The sequence below is a fragment of the Doryrhamphus excisus genome, chromosome 1, assembly GCF_030265055.1.
Source record: "Doryrhamphus excisus isolate RoL2022-K1 chromosome 1, RoL_Dexc_1.0, whole genome shotgun sequence".
Classification (NCBI taxonomy): domain Eukaryota; kingdom Metazoa; phylum Chordata; class Actinopteri; order Syngnathiformes; family Syngnathidae; genus Doryrhamphus; species Doryrhamphus excisus.
In genome coordinates, this window is record NC_080466.1 from 18,341,718 (window position 1) to 18,363,700 (window position 21,983).

General features: G+C 41.9%; 2 protein-coding genes and 1 long non-coding RNA gene across 3 annotated transcripts; 2 read left to right on the top strand and 1 right to left on the bottom strand.

Annotated features, from left to right (window-relative positions):
* The first annotated feature begins 236 nt into the window (after positions 1 to 236).
* On the top strand, positions 237 to 5,327 carry LOC131141514 (mitoferrin-2-like). Its single transcript, XM_058091603.1, has 4 exons — positions 237 to 705; positions 4,045 to 4,273; positions 4,355 to 4,411; positions 4,686 to 5,327. Exons 1-4 carry the CDS (start codon positions 364 to 366, stop codon positions 5,258 to 5,260), a joined length of 1,203 nt encoding a protein of 400 aa, XP_057947586.1. The 5' UTR covers positions 237 to 363; the 3' UTR covers positions 5,261 to 5,327.
* Positions 5,328 to 11,832: 6,505 nt separating this feature from the next.
* LOC131141530 (homeobox protein Nkx-2.3-like) lies at positions 11,833 to 13,930 on the bottom strand. The gene is made up of 2 exons (XM_058091604.1): positions 13,400 to 13,930; positions 11,833 to 12,498 (listed from the first exon to the last, which is right to left on the bottom strand). Exons 1-2 carry the CDS (start codon positions 13,842 to 13,844, stop codon positions 11,867 to 11,869), a joined length of 1,077 nt encoding a protein of 358 aa, XP_057947587.1. The 5' UTR covers positions 13,845 to 13,930; the 3' UTR covers positions 11,833 to 11,866.
* Positions 13,931 to 14,117: 187 nt separating this feature from the next.
* On the top strand, positions 14,118 to 16,386 carry LOC131100413 (uncharacterized). Its single transcript, XR_009119091.1, has 3 exons — positions 14,118 to 14,221; positions 14,885 to 14,956; positions 16,246 to 16,386. It is a non-coding gene; the product is annotated as an uncharacterized LOC131100413 (long non-coding RNA).
* The last annotated feature ends 5,597 nt before the right edge of the window (positions 16,387 to 21,983 follow it).

The following is a 21,983-nucleotide window of genomic DNA, read 5'->3' on the forward strand; positions in this document are numbered from 1 at the left end:
TAATTACACAAACGGCACCTAAAGCAATAAACTCTGTAATTTTGGTAGCATAATAACATTTTGGTTGGATTTGTGAACATGAAAATTAATGAATGTCATGTTTATTTTTATATTTTAATCTACCCGCCTTTCTGTATTGCCAAAATAACCAATGGCAAGGACTGGAAGTAATTGCCAGGAACACTATCCAATCAGCTGCTAGATATCTATGACATCCCGCCCAGGTAGATAACATTTCCCGGATGTTCATTCACACATGAGAGACCCGCCAAGTGTGTCGGTGTCCGGCGGTGGTGCGGTGAAGACTGCGGATAGGGGGGCCGCTTGTTTGTTGTTTTTAAGACCGTTCCCTCCGCCGTCTTAATGGAAGCGGACGGCTTCGTGTCCCGGCGAACGTCCCTGGAGGCACCGGGTATAGACAACCGAGTTGCAGGCGTCGCCACCGGGGCAGAGATTCGATGGCTGGGTGGCAGACTTCTGGGCACCACTGGAGGCTTCGTTGGGGTGTTGCCAACAAGAGTATCAGGGGAGCACGACTTTGCCCCGGCGTTGCACCGGACAACACCCGAGAGCTCTTCTTCGACCGAGGCAGAAGTGGACTACGAAGGACTGCCTCACGGAGCAACCACCGGCACACACATGCTAGCTGGAGCCGTGGCTGGAATCATGGAGCACTGTCTCATGTACCCTATCGACTGCGTGAAGGTATTACTACACACAAGGACACAATCTGACTCATTTTAAATATTTCAGGCTTTTATTTAATATATAAGGAAGTTGCGTAAAACCGATAGGCCGCGACACAAGCCTATGCTCGGGTGTGTCGTAAGCTAGCAAGCTTGGTAACCTTGCTGTCAGAGGTCAGTTAACTGTTAGCTTGCAATAAACAACAAGTACACGGTTGAGTAAGTGAATATATAGATATTGATACGCTTTTTGAAACGCACAATGTATATTTACACACACGACGTGATAGTTACAACCGTCACTCAATGGGTAGCAGGTTTGACAGTTGTTTGCTAAGTTAGCATGCGTTCGCTAGCTACAGAAAGTAGGCTAGCTTGCATCCATGATCGGAAATCCTGCTGTAAACTTTTACTGCTGCGCTTTTATTGTTTTATTGCGACTCCGTTGTAGCATTCATTGGCCGAATTTAGCTGCCTTACACCGGGAAGTCGTTACTGTCGCACAAACAACCGCTGGGTTGACTGTACTTTTTGAATGGGGAAGGAATCATTCGTATAAAGCTTCGGCTATCGTTTTAAATAAGACTACCATTTGACGATATCATTTTATGATTCAATGTAAAGAAGCGATGCTCACAGACTGGAAAGCGGTCAGATTTCAGTGAGTGTAAATAAGCACCTTGACAGCCATATATTCTATGACTGGTTGAGTAAAACAGATTTCATAACTAGTGTCTGCTTATGCAGCCATAAGCATTTACCCCATCTATAGCGGGCCGTTACTTTAACTCCAACAAGTGTTCATTTTGTTTATTTGGACTTGAAGGGGTCACTCAGTGGCCACAACGTTAGGTACACCGGCTATGACATCATTTACCGCTTTATTTTATAGTTTCGTGCAATGGGGGCTCTTGCAGGAACAGTGACGCAGTACAGTCCTACACAATCGTGAACATGAAATTGATGTCAAAATTGTCTGCAAACCTGCTAAGGCCAGGCTTAAAGTCCAAATTCTTAAATTGTTCTCCCTCAGAGCAGCTCCCTACTGAAGTATGACCACAGCTGCTTGGTTGTATTCCACATTAATAACATTCAAGGCGAGCTGGCACTTGGTAGACGCAGTAAAGTGAGACCAAGCCCAAATTAGTACATAGGAAAGGATTGAGCTCATGTAATAGAACTAGCCGACTTGTTGTCCACTTAATGTTGAAATAGACGTGAGCTTACACCAAAAACATGAATTAAAAAAAAATTTGCTCCAAATTCCATATTAAAAGTGAAAGACGTTGGGTATTTCTTGCGACATGCATCTACTCTGTAATCAAATACAAGCAGTCACAAAAGGCAACATATTCAGCGATCCAGACATGCAGGGCACCTCCACAAGCCTTGTTAGTGTGCATTGGTACAGCCGCTGTGTGGGGCGATATGCGGAGGCTTGCAGAACAGCCCCACACACATGCAGACCAACCTTTGCCTATAGTGAGAGTCATGATAGCAATAGTGCTAAGAAGACAAAGCCTGGAGCCTCTTTTGTAACAATTATATGTAAACCCGGGGTGTCCAAAGTGTGTCCCGAGGGCCATTTGCCAGACCGTTTGTGGCACTTTGCAGAAATAACAATAAAAAATAAAAAAATGTAGCAAAAAGGCATAATGGAACAAATAATAAAGATTTGTCGTTACCTAAACTTTACCTAAACTATAGACTTAGTTGAGAAATGGCTAAGCCATTAGAGCAAAGCAGAAGGTGAGTTTAACGCCCAGTACCAGGAAGTCAAGTAGGATCTTTTTAGCTTCCGGATGGAAGAAACTTCGGTCGTTAAAGTTTCCACCCTGAACAGTGCGTCAGAGAATACTCTTCATTCTTTCCTCGTAGCTTGGAGCACTCGTGCTAAAGTTCATCTTTCAGTCAATTCTTCTTGTTGTCGACAGGATCAAATGGTGTTTCAAGGTTTTTGAGCAAGCAGTAAGAGAGAAAAGATGTGTATTTTGAATTTGGGGTTATTCTTTCCGTTGGTGCGACTTTGTGACAAGATGAAGTCAGAGTTTTTAGTTTCTATTTAGGACAAGTTGAAGTGGCCATATTGTGTGTCAAGGATGTGTGTCAGTCCCCCATTGTTAACTTTCTGGATGCTGTGTACCATTTTTCAACGTGTGTGTGTGTACTCGCGTGCGTCAGTCCTGTCGTGACGCTAGCGTGCCAGATAAACCAAGTTTGGACGCTGCACACACTCAGGATGACTGGATACATTCCACCCGAGTTCCTGTTTCCCAGAAACTCAGATTGGGTATTTCCTAGACTTTACTCAGCCACAGACATTTCAGCATTGCGCCACTTTGACTTGTTCTGGAGCTAAAGTCCATAGTTGAACATAAATGAACTTTGACCTTGCAGATTTTTTTTTCCATGAACTGTCAGTGTTGCCAATGGGACTGCGGGTTGTGACTGTGGGTTGCATGAGGGCCATGGGGTCTAATTTACATAATTGAAAATGTTAGATGAAAAATTAAAGACCTTGGCAGAAATTGTGTACTGAATGTCAGGTATTCAGCCTGTCATGAGCTCTTAATGGCAAAGGCAAACAAGCTTTCTCTCTTATTTGTTGAGCTAAGCTGTACGGCTGGCGTCTTTGTAGGCTTCCCAGACACCGTCTCAGCAATGCTGATCCACGCTATGTTTGTTGACAAGTGAGCTCAGAGGTGTGCAGGTAATCGCAGCTATTTTTAGTATTACAGTCATCCCTCGCAATATCGCATTCCGATTATTGCTCCCTTGCTATTTTTAATAAATGATTGCTGTTTAGTTGTAGAATATGGCCTATTATTACTCAAAACACATAGAAATACAAAAGATATATAACAATCTGGTCACTAGACATTACCCTAACATCACATGACGTCAGCCACGGCCTGTTCGACATGAGAGAGTGAAAACAGGCTTCTGTAAGTTGAGAAATAAATTAGTTGGCTGGCTCGAGTCCTTGCAACATAATAATTGCGTAATATAAATCATAAACCAAGAATATGGTGACTATAGGGTTGTTATTACATGTCTACAGCGCTCTAATGTTAAAAAAACAAACATATTTAGAAAGTCCTAAACAGGTTTTCTATGCTCTGAGCTACTATTAACATTGAATCCTATATCACGGAAAATGTATTTATTGTCATACGGGTCTGGGATCAGTGAACTACGATAAACGAGGGAGGACTATCGGATTTATCGATTTAGCGTCATCATTGCTCATATCATCCCGAACATCATTAGTAAATCCCTAATTGTGGTGTAGGCCTAATACAAATGAATGAATACAAGTAAACAATATCATAATAACATGAGTTTTATCTCTGGGCAGACGCGCATGCAGAGCCTTCATCCCGAGCCGGGCGCACGTTACCGCAACGTGATGGACGCCCTGCGGCAGATCGTGCGCACCGAGGGCGTGTGGCGGCCCATCCGAGGCATCAACGTGCTGGCAGTGGGGGCGGGGCCCGCCCACGCGCTCTACTTTGCTTGCTATGAGAAGATCAAGGTCACACTGAGTGACGCCGTCCACCCCGGCGCCAACAGCCACTTTGCCAACGGTCAGTGTGAAGCGTCGCATGATCCGGTTGCGGTTTGCGGCGTCGTTGTCTTTAGCGTGTCTGCTGTGTGTTTTTGTGTAGGCGTGGCAGGCTGCATGGCGACGGTGCTCCATGACGCCGTCATGAACCCAGCTGAAGGTAAACAAATGCACTTCCACAACCCCATCAATCCATTCTTCACGCTTTATGTAATCCCTCATTGGAACACGCGGGGGCGGCAAAGTACAGTTTTGTGATCCCAAGGCAACATCTTTACTGAGTGGGGTTTTCATATAGAAATATTGAAGCAGTGTAAATATGAAATGGGTTGTTAAGATTACATGAAATTTTCATTGAAAACTTCCTCCTGAGTGTTCCCACCTTCCTGCCGACAACCCGGATTAAGGTCACCTATTAACTCTTTGTCCTCCAGTGGTCAAGCAGCGCATTCAGATGTTCAACTCCCCGTACCGTGGTGTTCTGGACTGCGTGGGCGCCACGCTGCGGCAGGAGGGCCCGGCAGCGTTCTACCGCAGCTATACCACCCAGCTGACCATGAACGTGCCCTTCCAGGCGCTCCACTTCATGACCTACGAGTACCTGCAGGAGGTGCTCAACCCACACAGAAACTACAACCCCACCTCCCACGTGGTGTCGGGGGCGCTGGCCGGAGCGCTGGCCGCCGCCGCCACTACGCCGCTCGACGTCTGCAAGACGCTGCTCAACACACAGGAAGCGGCCGCCGTGCACGTCATCCAAGCTGAGGTGGGAGGAGCGGCTGCCGCCGCCCCCAGCGGACAGGCCGCCCGTCAGATCTCCGGTCTGGGCGAGGCTTTTCGGACGGTGTATAGGACGGGTGGCGTGGGGGCCTTCTTCAAGGGAGTCCAGGCCCGCATCATTTACCAGATGCCGTCTACGGCCATCAGCTGGTCTGTGTACGAGTTCTTCAAGTATGCTATCACCAACCAGCAGCACAAGAGGCGACTGCGCGGAGACTGCGACAAATGAAGGGTCCTTTACCTGCTGGAACCTCTCACCCACGCCGCTGCTCTCAGGCATCAAAAAGTTGGAAGAACCCCCCCCCCCCCCCCCCCCCCCCCCCCCCCCCCAAACACACACACACACACACACGTGTGTTTTTGGTACATTTTAGTACACAATAATAGTTAACAATAATCATGCCTCCAGCAGAAAAACACCTTCAAGCGTTTTCTCATTTTAATTCAAATTCAAATTAGCTGCTAAATTTCAGATTTTTTTCCCCCTCTCGAGCCAAGCCGTTAGCAGCGAACGCTAGCCTGGAAGTAACGTCTGGTTGAACGCAACATCACGCCTTGCCTTCAGTTAGCCGCCACACAGCCAACGCACAACTCTCACTCTTACGTGGATGACTTTATTTTTTTGGAAGCCATACAGCCGTGTAAATAATACTCAGAATAGAAACGTATATTTAAATGACGCTCTAAACCACTAGCTAACTTGTCTAGGGACTAGTCTGTCTTTTCTTGAGCTGTGCTCTGGGAAGTATGAAATATGAGCGGAGGAGCTCACTGATGGTCTGCCAGGTTGTAAAAGAAGGTTTGCAAGCCAAAGAGCCCCCATAGACGAGAACTAACAATGTGGAAAACAAGACGCTTGATTGAACTCTGCTCAAAAGCGACACCTGTATTTTTGTTTGCTTGTAAATAAAGTCGCTAAGGCAGCTCCTCGCAGAAGCAGGGTCTTCTCTTGGTGCTCCAAGACTCAATTCCACTTTGTTTCACGCCTCTCTTTTTTTTTTTTTTACTACATAACTACTTCTAATATCTCACTGCCTTAGTTTTCAAATATTAGAAACAGCCACCACAGCTATACAAAATAGTTACTCTTAGTTTCCTTCAATTTTATGTTTGATGTGTGTCTTCTTTTTGGCTTCTTTTCAGGTTTAAGTAGCAGGTACATCAAGGTAAGTGGTGTTTATGCAGGGTGATACTCACGTATGTCCAGCAGAGGGTGGTGTTGTTTAATTTAAGATCTCTGTTTACATACATGGGTGTTTTCAGTCGTAATGGATTTGCACTTGGTGGGGGCTGCATGGTAACATAACATGTATAAGAGGACAATACCCAGAACGCAAGACGAGTCCATTCACTGGCTCAGATGAAGGCAGCAAAGGGCTATCAAGCACAAGTGACACTGTTTTACTTTTGTAATGGTCATGTTTTCTGTTGTATCTATTAGCGCTATACACTGATTTTGCAGATTGTGATTGGATTGGGAACTCTTAGCAAAGTGATATTTATTACTAACACTGCTTCACTTCTTTTTTACACTTGTGTGTCATTGAAGAATGTGATTTTGATTTTGAATGTATTTTCCTTATTTCCTACGAGGCCAGTAAATGGTTTCTGTTTAACTATGCGGGTGTTCAAAAACCAAGATGGCGTCGTCAGGCGCGTGCCGTGTAGCTATAGCAAAGTGAATGAAGATTAATGGATTTTTTTTCTTGTCAGCTGCGGGCGTGGATGGAAAGATTAGAAAGTGGTCCCACATTGGAACATTCATCACAGTTGGGCAGGAGGATTGTGTTCCTCACACGACTTCGGAGGGGGACATGTTTGCGTGTCCTCCACCTCCATTTGTCTCCTGTTCCATCCACGCGCCAAATGTTGACCTTGGCTGCGACCTCAGCTGCCGCCATGCGGCCCTCCAGGCTGGGGGTGGAGGCAGCGCGTGACCTCGGACTTCCTGTCCGAAGTACTATCAGATCAGCTTTCCAGCCGGGAGGTAAAGTGAGACATGATGGGCAACGCTTGGACAAGAAGACCCTGCAGGTAAACAGCAACTGGACACGCCCCCCCCAACACACACACACACACAGGATACTAGCAAAAGTAACAAACATATTCCTCGGGACGTTTTGCGTTTACGTTTACAAAATCATTTTGCAATCATGTGCAGTTTTGTATTAACTGCACGGTTTTAATTTTTTTTTTTTTTTGCATGACATTATTTTGTTACACTATAATATAAAATATTCTTAGTGTAGTTTTTGTGCCATACTGCCAGCCAAAGTGTTTGTTCTTGTTTTTGCGTAATACAAACTAACACTTTCTTTTGTGCAACAAAAATATATGTTTTGTTTTTTTACATAATGCTAACAAAAACAAAAAATAGGTTGTAATTTTTGTGTAATCTTGATAGCAAAAAAGACAAACATTGCTTTAAGAAACAAAGTAATTTTGCTAGCAGACAGACAGAACTTGGTGATATACTTGAGAGTACTATGCACTATAAACAAACTCGCTGACAAAGTTGTGTTTGGTTATGAGTGAAGAATTGGTTTTTGCACTTGTAAAATTGATCCTGTAATAGCCTATTTGCCTTACAAACAAACAAATCAAATATGTAGTTTTTACATGACAAAACAAAATTCCTCTAAGATGCAGACAAAAATAGGTTTAATCTTTTTGGGTATACTACTGCAACAGACCAAAAACTTAAACCGCTTCTTAAATCTTTGCCAAAAACGTAGATTTCTTAAACTGTGTGGCTAGCATAGCCTTATTCCTGATGCTAGCATTAGCTTGTGTTTACTGCTGTTCGCGCGTGGACCGTGACGTCAGGACAACATGGCGACAGAGGTGAACCGACATCAATGCCGTGAATCACCAATGGGAGGGAAGCACGGCGTTGATAGACAGCTGATGAATAGGGGGCGTGTATGAGTGCGTTACCATGGCCACCTCTGCCTGGAACTTTCCAGAGCGACAATGAAGAGCAGCCTGTCGAGCTTTGGAAACTTCGTCGAAGGGGTGGGGCTTACACAGGAAGGGCGGAGTCACAGATGGACGATAGTAGAGGAGTGATATTCTCCTTTCCCTTTTTCATCCATCCCAAAGTAAACTTTTTGTATCTTTAGTACAGGGTGTGCAGGGCTGCAAAATGACACGTGTTTCATATTCTTTGCATTTTAATACATAAAAATGAAATATGGAACACCTGAATATGTAAAAAAAAAATAGTAGTAATAAAAACACGGTCATAAATATATATAAAAAATATACATGAAATAAGATTTAAAAAATACATAAATATGAAAAATTGGAAAAACAGGATTTTTTTTAATTTGTAAAAAAGTCAACATGAATAAATAAAATAATTTTCAAACAATTATAAGTAACAACACAATAATTATGTAAAAACACAAATCCAATATTCAAAAGCACAATCAGTCAATATGTAAAAACTAGGGCTGTCAATTGAAAAAAAAAATTAATCTCATTTTGTCCGTAGTTAACTTGTAATTAATCACATATGTTTTGATCTTTGTTTGCTTTATCCAAATCTCTGTTTATTAAAACACAGCTCAATATGGAATATAAATGTATAAAACAACAAACAGTAGAAGATTAGGAAAATAAGTTAGATCATGAATAAGTGGTAGAAAAATAAATGTCCACATTTCCTGAATTCCAAATTTTTTGTGTCAAAATTCCCGTTGAAAGTGAAAGAAGAATGTTTTCCATGTTCCACATTTGTCAATCGACTTTAATCATTCCAATTATAACATTTTGGGGGGGATTTGGTCCATTGTCGGTGTTTTTGTGTCATGTTTTCATAGTATTTGATCTGTAGAATTTGCAGAAAGCGGATTTTCCATTCCTCAAAAGGCACGCAGGCCCAACTTTGGAGACCCCTGCTTTATCAGCTGCTGATGATTTTTTTGGTACTTTTTTCTCTCCCAGCTGCAGCTGATAAACGATCCTAATGACTTTTACAGAAACACGCCTGCCAGTGAATTTATGTGTGTTTGGCACATTGGGATAAATCTCTTGGACACAAACGTGCTGCTATCTTCCCAGGAACGCCATGTTTTTGCCCCAGAAAGCCGCGGCGCTCGCAGGATAAATGTGGACGACCGTGCAAATATTTACAGAAGACTGATGGACGAGCCAAAGGAGCGTCTCGACTTGGCCGCCCTCGCGCTCTCCCACCGCGGACACGGGAAACCATCGAGAGAAGCTAAACCAAACATTCCCGTCCGCGCTGAAATCTATTAGGTGCTGTCAGGAAGTCTGACGGGAGACGACGATGAGCAGAACGCTTCTAAATGCAGCGCTGGCATCCCATAATAGCTGGGATCCACTCTGTGGAGATGATACACTGATGGTGTCCGATATTAACTGCAAATACTATCTTTACAGGACCCCCAGATGAGGCAAAAGTGACTTTTTGATGTGTGTGTTTAACATGAAGGGGGGGAAAAAAACAGGCTTCGCCACACATCCTAAAAGGTAACCCATTCAAGTCAACTGCCAACTGCTGTCGTTTTGACCCTTAGCTTGATAAGCCAGGCCGATTTAGGCGCTCACTACTTTGTTTGACCATAGCACATGTGGTACCATAGCATAGTAACTGTCAATATCACTGTATTGACAGTTACTATGGTAACTGATATTGACATATAGCAACTGTCAATATAGTAATATTGACAGTTACTATGGTACCCATTATGTCATTGTATGGTCATATCACCTCGTACTTCGGTACGTGACAAAAAAATTTAAAAAAAAACAAAAAACTGAAACTATATTAGGAAAGCAGGAAGTGAACAAATGTACCAGTTACTGATTGTAAAAGTACCAGATGGAGGGGTAGGATTTAATAAGCTTTGCTTCTTCCTACTCCTTTTGGACATGTGGAACTGTGAACTGATTATGGGATGCACTCAATTGTAATCTGATGCATGTTGAAATGAAATAATACCATTACCAAAAGGCTTCACTACACATCTTAAAATCACACCCAGAGCTATGCCAACTATCTGTCAGTCAGTCAGTCAGGTGGGAGCTTACAGTTTGTTTTTTTTCAGCTATTAAGGTAACCTAGCATAATGTTGTTGTTGATGTAGTGTTAGCACTGTACTGTATTTGCTTGCTATGCTATGCTAGTGTCGCTAACATTTGCGTCCTCGTGTCCGGCTTCTTCTCGAAAAATGAGCATAATAGGTCCCCTTTTAAAGGTTTAAAAAAAAAGATTAAGACGTTTGATGTGGCCCGCCCTTGACAGACCCGTGTTTGTGTACATCACCTGAGGGCACGCCTCCTTATCAGATCTTCAATAATCCTCCATTATTTCTGTCTTGTCTCACACAGATCATCCAAAGATCTCAGTTTGAGCAAGGAGACCATCAGACCATCAGACTGCCGGCATGGGTATGTATGCGTGTATGTGTGTGTGTGTGTGTGGGGGGGGGGGGGTTACTTTTGGATTTCTCCTTCTTTTTATGGTGCTTTGGAATTGTTTGAGAAGCACACTGTTTAGTCAGATGTTTCCAGAAGCTGGTGACACATATAGAGGGAGTCCAATTAGAGCACAACAGGAGGGACAAATGATGCATAATTGATGCCCCTCCCCTCTAATTGACACCCTCCACTTCCATCTTGTTAATAATTGACCTGCACTTGTTGTTAGTCAATGACTAACATCAAATTAGCATCTCGCTCATCCATTTTTCATGATTACCTTGTTCTTCATGCATGTGGAGGCTTTTCTTTTCCTCAATGATAATAATTGAACATGTATATTATCTATAAATGTATTTATTTATTTCAGCAATTTTCCTAATTACTATTTTTATCTATGAAATTGTTTTAATTAATTTGGACATAAAAACCCCCAACCGGATGTTGCTTTTTTTAACAAATTATGTTAATAATTCCTTAAAATAGTTTTTAAAAGTATGATTTTGTAAATAAATGTCATGTAAATGTATATAAACTGGGAGATAAATGATAATGAGGATGACATACTGTCATTACAATACCTAATTATCACACTTAATTAAAAGGCAATTCAAGTGTGTCCATTGAGGGACACAGTGGGTGTGTTAATGAAGCGATTATTAATCATTTATTAATCAATTATTAATCATTTATTCTTATCATTGCTGCTATTAAATTGCAATGTTGAGAACAAGCCCCCCCCCCCCCTCACAAACCAACATAATGGAGCACAGGACTCGACCCTCTACCCCCCCCCCCCCCCCCCCCCCCAACCCCATTCTGGCTAAATGGTGCAACTTGTAGCAATAAAAACCCAATTCTTTGACAAGAACCCCCCCTCCCCTTTCTGCCCCCCTGCTTGCTGGCACCACCTCCAGCCCGGCTGCCCCTCGCACCACGCGGCTCCTTTCTGGGGGGGAACAAAAAGCTTGACGAGGGGGAACAAAAGTGCGCACATTTGCACTACTCGCTCTCATGTGGGAATATTAGGACGTCAATCTCCAGAAAGCCTGCGTCCCTTTTGTCTTTGCTGGGGACCCTGCACCCCCTCCTCTCCTGCCCCCCCGTCGGTCCAATGAGAGGCATTGTGCTGGACTACTTTCTTGAAACCAGCTTGTCTTCCCCCAACCTTTCAGCACATCCACTGGCATCGGGACAAAGAGGTCCCAAGTGGACCAGCACTTTATGTGACAATGACGTCCACAAAGTCAAGCAAACTTTGTCTTATTTATTAGAATAAAAGTGAAATCTCTCAGCAACACAAAAAAACTCACCGACAACTTAAAGGAGAAAGCAACATTCAAAACATGGTGCGTCCGTTCTTCTTTGTCCTTCAATTGCAATGACGTCACCAAGCCCGGATCCCCTGCAGGGAGCCCTGGCAGGACGTCACGGGGCTGCCTTGGTGGTTTGGGGGCTGCTGAGAGCCGCCCAGCCCCCCCAAGTTCATGAAGGCGTTGTTGGTGCCGGAGGGTGGCAGCGGAGGGAGGCTGCTGTATGTGCAGGTGTAGGTGTTCTGGTAGGCCGGGCTGCCGTACGTGTAGGCCGGGTAGCCTCCGTAGCCGTACGGGCTGCTCGCGTATGGAGCCGCGGTGGTCGCGTAGCCCTGCGCCCCACCGCCGAGACACGGCTTCCCGTCCCGCACCAGCACCGGCACGGCGACGCGCCTCGGTGGGGGAGGTCGGTGCTGCCCGGCCGTCTCCAGGGTTCTGTCCTGCCGCTGACGCTTGCACTTGTAGCGGCGGTTCTGGAACCAGATCTTTACCTGGTTGGACGTCAGCTTGAGGGCCGAGGCTAAGTGCTCCCTCTCGGGGGCGGACAGGTAGCGTTGCTGCTTGAAGCGACGCTCCAGCTCGAACACCTGAGCCTGGGAGAAGAGCACACGGGGTCGCCGCCGGCTCCGAGGCTTCTGTGCCGGCCGTTGAGCGTCGCCGTGGCCGCCCTCGGCTGCCTCCTCCCGGGACTCCAACACGAGCAGCCCTGGGAAGGAGGCAGAGAAACACGCTCGTCATATCATTCATTTCACTACTTAATGGACGTTCAAACACGGTCAACTACTTTATTCATTTTTCTATTTTTTTTGTTTATTATTGAAAACATGTATTTACCAATGGGACATATTGTTGATATTCTATTCATAAGGCATCTCTCCCGTTATCTTTATCCTCTTAATATACATCTTTAATCGTGGGCTTCTATCAGTAATACATTATATTACATTATATTATATCCTTCTGTGTAATATATCAATTAGGACATTTATTTATCTCAATTATTTTATTGCCAACTTGTGATTGTTATATTAGTGCATAGAAAATACTCAAATTTGAAGTACTGAGTCTTATTAATACTATGTTTATAAAAGGATTTTATTACTGTAATTGTACGTCTTTAGTTGACGTATTGCAAAAGAAAGCTGGAAGATTTCATCATCATAATAAAAATAATATCATTGAAACAAATGCTGTTGCTGAACACCGAGATTTTAAACTAATATTTTATATTAATTTATAATATTACCAAACTAACATTTCATATTTAATATATTAATGTATATAATATAGTTTGCTGTACAATACAGTCAATTTAATATATATTTCTACTGATCTCACATTTGATTTGTTGTTTTAGCACATTGGCATGTTATATTAATGTATCAGTTTTTATGATTATCTGATAAAAATGTTGATAATTTATGTTGTTTATTTGACGTTGTTTTTAATGTGCTCTATGTAAGATTAAAATGGCTGCAATGAAGATTATCTTTGGTTTTGAAAGTTAATATAAATACTAATTTAGGTACTTTTTATATTTCATACATTGCTATAATGTTTATTGTTTTATTTTGTCATTTTAGCGTGCAGGCCTTATAGAGACTCACTCCTGTCCTGCTCGTCCAAGTCTGGGGTCTCCACTTTGGACCCCCGCAGCCCGCCTCTGTGAGCGTACACGTCCGTGGACAAGCCGCTGTCCCCACCGCGTTCTTCATCGTCCTCCTCGTCGTCCTCATCGCCCCCCCTGGCCAGCGCCCCGAGGTAGACCATGGGGTTGTCGTCGGTGTCCGAGAAGGACGGAGGGCTATCTCGGGCCAGCATGCAGGAGGGCGGCGGGCTGTGGTAATGCGTGTGTCGGGGAGAGACGGCCAGGTGAGTCCGCTGCTGCTGGAGTTCCATGGAGGCCTGCTGCTGCTGCTGCTGCTGCTCCAGCTCCAGCTTCAGGATGTCCTTGACGGAGAATGGCGTGGAGGTGAGCGGGCTCTGCAGCATCATGACGTCCAAGTCCTGCTCCTCGCCGCCGTGCACGACGTGGAGCCCTCCGAGTAACATGCGCGCGTCTTGCTCCTTGTGCAAATGTATGACCACCACCACCACCTCCTCCTTCGTCTTCCTGCCTGCCCTGTGGGGATTTGAGGTGCCTCTAAGCCCCCATCTTGGCCACCACAGCCGAGGTAGGAGTCCTGGTCCTGGTCCTGGTCCTGGTCCGCGCTGCTGCTCTCCTGTTGGACACTTCTGTGTTTGCCTCTGCCTGCTCGTCTGTCAGGGAGGCGTGGAAGAGAAAAGTGGAAAAAAAAACTTTTGAGAAAAAAGGGGAGTGGGCGTGGAGTGCCGTGCGCGCACGTGCATGTGTGCAGTTTGCCCCCCCCCCCTTGCAACTACTGCGCGCTTTTACGCACACAGGAAGCAAGCAGTTCAAGTTCTGCGTGGTGAGTGTAAATATTTATATATATACTATATATATATATATATATATATATATATATATATATATATATATATATATATATAAACTCTTCTTCTTTTGTTTGTGTCCAACGTCATCTTTTGTTGTCCACGAGCATATCGCCCCCTCCAAAGTGCGCAGAAAAACGTTTGTGCGCAGAAATCCCACCAATTTAAAGCGAACATTTCCTCTTTTAGCCATGCTAACTTTATTCTTTGTCACCTCAGCACAAAGACATATTTGTCACATGTATGCGCAGTGGACGTTACCTTTTTATTGGCCACTGCTTCCGGTTGTGATGGACTGTAAACAGGAAGTACATCATTCAATAATAATTATATTTTTTTTAAACACAAAACAAAATCCCAACCATAAGCGTCAAAAGCTAAAAAAAAAATAGTTCAAATCTTCTTAATAAACTGTATTATGTATTATATGTCATGTATACAGAGGTATACTACGTGAGAAGCCTTTATCCCACGGGGTTCTTTATCTGGACTGTTGTATTAATAACCACCCTGGGATGATAAGCAGACCCCCCCAGAGGGAGCAATTAAAATTCCTCCAGGAAAAACGTAGTGTCTTTTTTATAAAGCTGAAACTAATCTGCTTCTGTCTTTCTTTTTTTTTATATTTTCTTTTACAGTGGCACCAATAAATCGATGGACCCCCACCCAAATAATCCTTTCCCTGAAGACCACCATAACCTCAAAAACAGGTATACATTTTTTGTGCGAAATTGTTTTGTTTTTGCACCAAATATTGTTTAGAAAATGACAGGGGAGTCACTAGGTTCTGAGGACAGACGGGGGGCTTAGCCCAATGGAGATGCACTCAATGTAGTACACATTAAAAAAATAATAATAATAATGACCAAGAACCTGCTTTTGCCCTATCGTATGAAATTTGTCAGATATTTTAACATTAACAAGTCGCCAACACCAACAAGTCACTAACACTAAGAAGTTAACACCAACTAAAAAGTTGCTAACGATAATAAAATTTAATTTTTAAAAAATATTTAAAATTAGCTAACACCAAGTCACTAACAATTTTTAAAAAATCAGTAAAAATATCAAATTATTGAGGGGGTTTAAGAACATTTTAGGGGGGTGAAGTCCGCCTAAAAATAAGCCTGATGACACCACTGTGATGTGGTGAAATGAAATTATATTCTGAATATGTGGCTTGCTGAAGCAGGGTGTTTAATATCTAATTATTAAACAAGCTAACACCAATCCAACATAGGCTAGGAAAAATATTGCAAGAATTTCTATTTTGCACTGTTGGCTCTCAAGGAGGTTGGAAGTAAAACTTCAAAATACAGAAAGAAGAAATGGGAGTGAGGCAAAAATGTTTAATCTTGGCAACAATGTGGATTGAATGTGATTTCATGTCAGGCATTCACACTGTCACCATCTCTTGATGACAAAAAAAAAAAAAAAGTTTTTTCTGAACGTGGTGGGATTGTTGAGCTGCATAAGCAAGGCCTCTCGTAGCGTGCTCTTGCTGCTGAGGTTGGACGCAGTCAGACAGTCGTTTGAAACTTCTACAAAGACCCTGAGGGTTACAGAGCAAAAATGTCACCCGCCCTGAGCTGGAAGATCCCAATTGGCTGTCCGTCAAGACACAGGACCCAAATGAATGTTGCTATACAGAGTGCAGTCAAATAACCATGAGAAGGCTTTTAAGAACTAAAAGGTCTCGTCTCCTTTAACGCCACAAAATGACCTCTTTGGAATTAGCAGGAGAGCACCTATATGGGACATTTAAGAGGGAAGACATCTTGGCAAGGTTACCGGCATGACAAGAAGATTCCACATTATATGTTTTCCATGCGACACGGCGGGGGGCATCATGATCCTTCAATGCAACAATATAGCTTGAGGTTGTGCAGGGGCGTCAAATGGCAGATAGCTATGTGGAGATGTAGGAGATGCAGGGTAGAATCCCTCATGACTGAAGGCCCTGCATGGTCTGTGTGGTAATGGCTGTTTTTTTCAACAGGACAACGCTGCTCTTCACAATGCCCACCTGACAAAGGACTACTTCCTGAGGAAAAACTCTTTTGGACCATCCTGCGTGGTGTATGACGAAAGTGGATCAAAGGTACACACACACACACAGTATGGTTTACTAAAAGCACTTTGAATTGTCTTAATCCCAGCATCAAGACTAATACTTCCTTTTGCTATTGGAGTCCAATGTGTGGCCTGAGAATTGACCTTGGTGTTTATTTTGTGTGACCTTCCTCACGTGTACTGGTGCATGTTGGGAAGAAACTAAAAGCAAAGCCAGGTAACTCATTCCAGTGTTCACCTTCTGGTTTAAAGTGTTGGTGTGGGACAGTCACGTGACTTATATATACACTTTTTAAGAGTGTACACTCTGGCATGGCATGCAATTGGTATTATTTTTTTACACCACTTTGAATGCAAAAACTACACTTTTGCTATATAGCTCGCTTATGTAAACATAGATTCTTTGTTTTGTTCAGTAGTTTTGCAGTTGACAAATATAAATGCACTTTTTGAGAAAATGAAAAGAAACTAATTTCGATTTTTGCAGTAGTTGTAGTGTTTACTTGTGTGCTGCTGACAATAGGAAAGGTCACACCTCTTGTCTGCTGTCATTCTCGGAGGCGCCAGGCTGCTCTTCATGCTCGGATTAGCTCAGCGTGTGCGCGTGCACCAGAAGCAGAAACTAAAAGCAAAAACATAATAATAATAATAATAACAATAATAATACATACATTGAAATACTTTGTGGAATAAGACAGGACGCCATTGTGGGGTTCTTCATGAACGAAATAATAATATTTATAATAAGATATTTACATTGATGAAATGTATTTAATTGTATTGTATTAATAATTATTGTTATAATAATATAATAATTGGATTATTGTAAATCTTTTCCCATTTAATTATATCTAGGTCACTTCTATCCCCTCTTGTTAATTATATGCCATCTGATATTATTGTATTTTATTATATTGTATTGTTCTTTTATCAAATATAATCTTTTTTTTTGATTTTGTGGCGGATAATTTCACATTTACTGGGAAAATGACAATAAAACTGTTTAGAAATAAATATGTTTTACTCAAAATACCCTCAACAAAGTGGAATTCAGTCTTGATATCAGGAATTATAATTAGCAGAATCGAAAACAAAAAACATCCACATTAGAGCACGCGCTAGTACGTCATCAATACCACAAATACTAACGTGTGTGCGCACGCGCGTCGTAAATGGTGGCGTTAAACAGGATGAAGGTTGGAGTTGAATTGGCTCGGCGCTTCTACTTCTCGTCAAGCGTCACGCGCCACGTCACACGTCGCCTCCAATTTGTTACCCGCCACAGAAATGGATGATTTATGTGGGAAATTATTGTTTTGTTTATTTTGTCTTCCGCCTTTCCGCCACACTCCAACTTGCACGTGCGGCCTCCGTGCGTGTTGCTGTCTGTGTTTGGGTATCGATCCGAAACCAAGTGAATACATGTCTAGTTTTGGCAATACTCATAAAATGATACACAAAGTAGAAATGATCAAATCAAAGTATATAAATACAAGATATTAAGTCGAAATCACGTGATAGAAAGTCATAATTACGAGATAAAAGTTCGAAATGATGCCATAAAAAGTAGTAATTATGAGACAAAAAAATATATATAATTAGAGGTTGACATTATGAGATACAAACTGCGCATGTGCAAAGCGAAGAAGGCAGCACATCTCCTAATTTCAACGTTGTATCTCATGAATTGGCCTTTTAAAAAAATCTCACAATGAATCATGACTGATCATTTCGACTTTTTATCTCACAATTATGACTTTTTTTGTCACAATTAATTCTCAATTTTTATGTCATAATTTGCCCTTTTTTAATCTCATAGTATACGATTTATCTCAAAATTGGTTGACGTTTTATAAAATAATTTCGACTCTGTGTCATAATTATGACTCATATTTTAGACATTTTATCTCATAATTTATAATTCCCTTCTTTTTTGAAGTCTGGGTAGAAGTTTTGAGACTTAAGACGGACAGTTTTAAAATGATTTGTTTTTTAACTTAAAAAAAACCTTTTAAAAAACACCTTAATTTTATTTTGAAACAGCTAAAATATCTGTCTTGGTCTATTATTTAAGTCATTTTTTGCTTCGGAAAAGCCTTTTCATGTTTTGAAAAGGCATATATAAATATTTTTCATTAAATATAAGAATCCCCTCCAAAAAATAAAATGTTATTTATATCTATTTATTCTATGTATTTGTTTATATTATATTTACATTACGTTGTATGTATAGCATGCATTATTTAATTCATTTTAACTTCATTTTATTGACTTTTTAAATTCGTGTTCAAAATGTATGCCATTCATTCATGAATGTTTTTTCTCTTAAATGTTAAACTTACTAAAAAAATATATCAAAATACACTACTATGAAAATGTCACCCCACCACAAATTAAATGTTTATTCAATATGAAAAAGTTTGAGAGGTTCAACAATCAGCAAGTCAAATTCTTACAATTACTTTTGCAAAGTTGGACTTCTGTTCCTGTTACAAAGTTTATTAAAACAAACAAAAAGTCAAAAATAGAAATACAATTCAGCCTTTGTTTTGAAGCAAGGAGTCAATTGAATTTGGTGAACGTATGAAAGAAAGACAACATTAGGTTTTAGACTTCAAAGCAGAACGAAAAACGAAAGTTGGCTTTTTCTTTTGCTTCTTTGCATGCTTGAAATTCATTTACATGTTCTTTTAGTGACTTATTTTCTAGAACAAACAGCCTGGAGCTGAGGGTGTGCGTGTGAGCATGCGCATGCGCGTGCATGGCGGCGATTAAGTTTCCCGGGCGGCTGACGAGGTTGTAATGATCTGACATGACTTTGTAATGAGGCCGCTCCTTGAGCGGGGTGACAAGATGACAGGTCACGTGAGTGACAGGCAGTCATGTGACACCGTGACGGCTCTGAAACACGACCGTCTCAGTCCCGTTCAACATACGTCCTTGGTGCACGTGATACGTGGAAATAAAGGTATACAATGCAGAAGCAATTGTTGCATCACAGCAACAAACCTTGTGATCAATTATGCCATAGAAGCCTGTTTACAATCTTCCAAATGTGGTTTTGTAACATCATTAGAGCCCTCCAGACATGAAATAGCACCCCTATAATCACCTTTAGTAGATACAATCAGAGAAAATAAGACATATTAGACATTAATAAGGTCACAGACTCGCATGTTAGCAGTTCCTCATAGTTTTTTTCTGGACATTGTACATCCTGTGTTGGCTAGTGGCTCATGAATGTATCGTAATAGCAGCTTTAAATGGTTCCTCTCTTGTATTACCCAATATAGTATATAGTACATAGTATAGTATATAGTATATACACAAAGAGTAAATTATGTAAATAAAGCTCCTGCTTGTGTGTGTCACATTAAATGTGTTCCCTGGGGGGACCTGAGTGCCAGGTGGACAGGAAGTGACCTTGGTCACCTGTCGGAGGTTCAGACTTGAGCCCGTGTTGTTGTTGTTATGATTATTATTTCTTTGTTATTGTGAGATACTTTAAGCTTGCAAGAAATGCCTTTTGTGGACTTTTCTCACCGAACCATTAGTGACACCTAGCGGCCAACGTTCACAATTTTTATACTTTTTCTGCTCTGTAGTTGCACTTTAGTTGCATTTAGTGAGTTCGTTTAGCCATTTTCAAACTTTGATACTTCATTTAGGCCCAGAAAAAGTACAATTTCCATAAATATTATTATTTTTTACTAATAAAAGGCCGTATTCAACCATGAAAGTGCAATAATTACTGTGGAAAAGATGTGATAAAGTGATGGCGTATAATTAATATTAACTTTAGTCTTTGCTCCTTTTTTAATTTTTTAAACCAATTTTTGCTGCTCTTTTTAAACATTTTCTAAATATTTCAACTTTCTTCTTCAATAATCTTGGTGCATTTTCTCATTTATTCATTCATTTTCCAATGCTTATCCTCACGAGGGTTGCGTGGGGTGCTGGAGCCTATCCCAGCTGTCTTCGGGCGAAAGGCAGGGTACACCCTGGACTAGTGGCCAGCCAATCACAGGTCACATATAGACAAACAACCATTCACACTCACATTCATACCTATGGACAATTTGGAGTCACTAATTAACCTAGCATGTTTTTGGAATGTGGGAGAAAACCGGAGTACCCGGAGAAAACCCACGCATGCACAGGGAGAATACCACACAGAGATGGCCTAGGGTGGAATCGAACTCGGGTCTCCTAGCTGTGAGGTCTGTGCGCTAACCACTCGGTCGCCGTGCAGCCCGCATTTTCTCATTTTCTATGTAATTTGTTAGCTTCCACATCCATCCATCCATCCATCCATTTTCTATGCCGCTTATCCTCATGAGGGTCGCGGGTATGCTGGAGCCTATCCCAGCCGCCAATCACAGGGCACATACGTATAGACAAACAACCATTCACACTCACATTCATACCTATGGACAATTTGGAATAGCCAATTTTTAGAATGCTCCGCCGGCCAGTGAAAAACACTTGCCGGCTGCGAATTGCCCCTGGGCCACACTTTGGAAGCCCCTGGTTTGGCTCATCTTAGTGTAACGACTACGAGCATATGAATATATCCTGGCTTTATTTAGCTCAGCCTATTTATCCTTATATGTGAGTACAGTTTAGCTCATCTTATGCTAGCAAGAGTAGCTTAACGTCATCATTGCCACTTTATTTGTTCTTTTGACATGTGAAACAAGATCAGATGATACAATAGTGTTGACAATTGGACATCTGACCACACACACACACACACACACACACACACACACACACACACACATACCTTTAGGTGTGTGTGTGTGTGTGCACACGTATATACATGTTGTGTTTACTTTCGTGTGCATGTGTCTCCTTCTGGCGGCAGTTTGCCACTGACCTCGTTGACCTGCACTGGATTAGCAGCTCGTTTATCTGTGGAACGTCTAATCATGGGTACACACACACACACACACACACACACACACACACACACACACACACACACACACACACACACACACACACACACACACACACACTGCAGTGCCTTCCATTCACTTACCAAGATGCATGATGGGAGATTGTGTTGAAGGAGTAACGTGTCATGTATAGACTTGTCTGTGTGCCTGCGCCACAAGAATGTCAGGAAGTGTCCGCCACGCTGTTGTCAGCAGGCCTCCTTTATAAGCTTCTATTTTGTTTTTTTAAAAAAATGGATAAATCAGGCTTCACTACGCGTCTTAAAACAAAGTCGTGCCACCATCCGTCAGTCAGCGACAGACGAGTGAGATGTAAGTTTGATCATTTTGTTTTTCTTTGGCGACTATGCTGACCTAGCATGATGTTGCTGTTAAGATGTGTGTGTAATGTTAGCATTTTAGCATCACACAGCTATGCTAGTGTTGTTCACGCTGGTGTCCTACTGTCCTTTTCGTTTTGTAAGCGGGCTAAGACGATCCAAAGTTATTCCTAGGTCATAAAGTGTAATATCATTTTCAATTTTTCTTATTACTGGCCGCCTTTTTGCTTTTTTGTTTTCCATTTTTATTATTTGATAAAAAATTGTTTTACTTTTATATACGATTCAAGATGGGATATTTCATATTTTTGGCTGTCAGAGAAAAGAACTGTGCAACAAGTCTTGCACTTGCAGAACAGGCTTCGAAAGGCTGTGAGAAAGAG

What these genes read in the sequence shown, in the direction of transcription:
- LOC131141514 (XM_058091603.1), top strand. Translation starts at nt 364, where the DNA reads ATGGAAGCGGACGGCTTCGTGTCCCGGCGAACGTCCCTGGAGGCACCG. An exon ending in CAACAGCCACTTTGCCAACG is followed by an intron (nt 4,274 to 4,354) that starts GTCAGTGTGAAG and finishes GTTTTTGTGTAG; the next exon opens with GCGTGGCAGGCTGCATGGCG. An exon ending in CGTCATGAACCCAGCTGAAG is followed by an intron (nt 4,412 to 4,685) that starts GTAAACAAATGC and finishes TTTGTCCTCCAG; the next exon opens with TGGTCAAGCAGCGCATTCAG.
- LOC131141530 (XM_058091604.1), bottom strand. Translation starts at nt 13,844, where the DNA reads ATGTTACTCGGAGGGCTCCACGTCGTGCACGGCGGCGAGGAGCAGGAC. An exon ending in CTTGGACGAGCAGGACAGGA is followed by an intron (nt 12,499 to 13,399) that starts GTGAGTCTCTAT and finishes CCTCCTTCCCAG; the next exon opens with GGCTGCTCGTGTTGGAGTCC.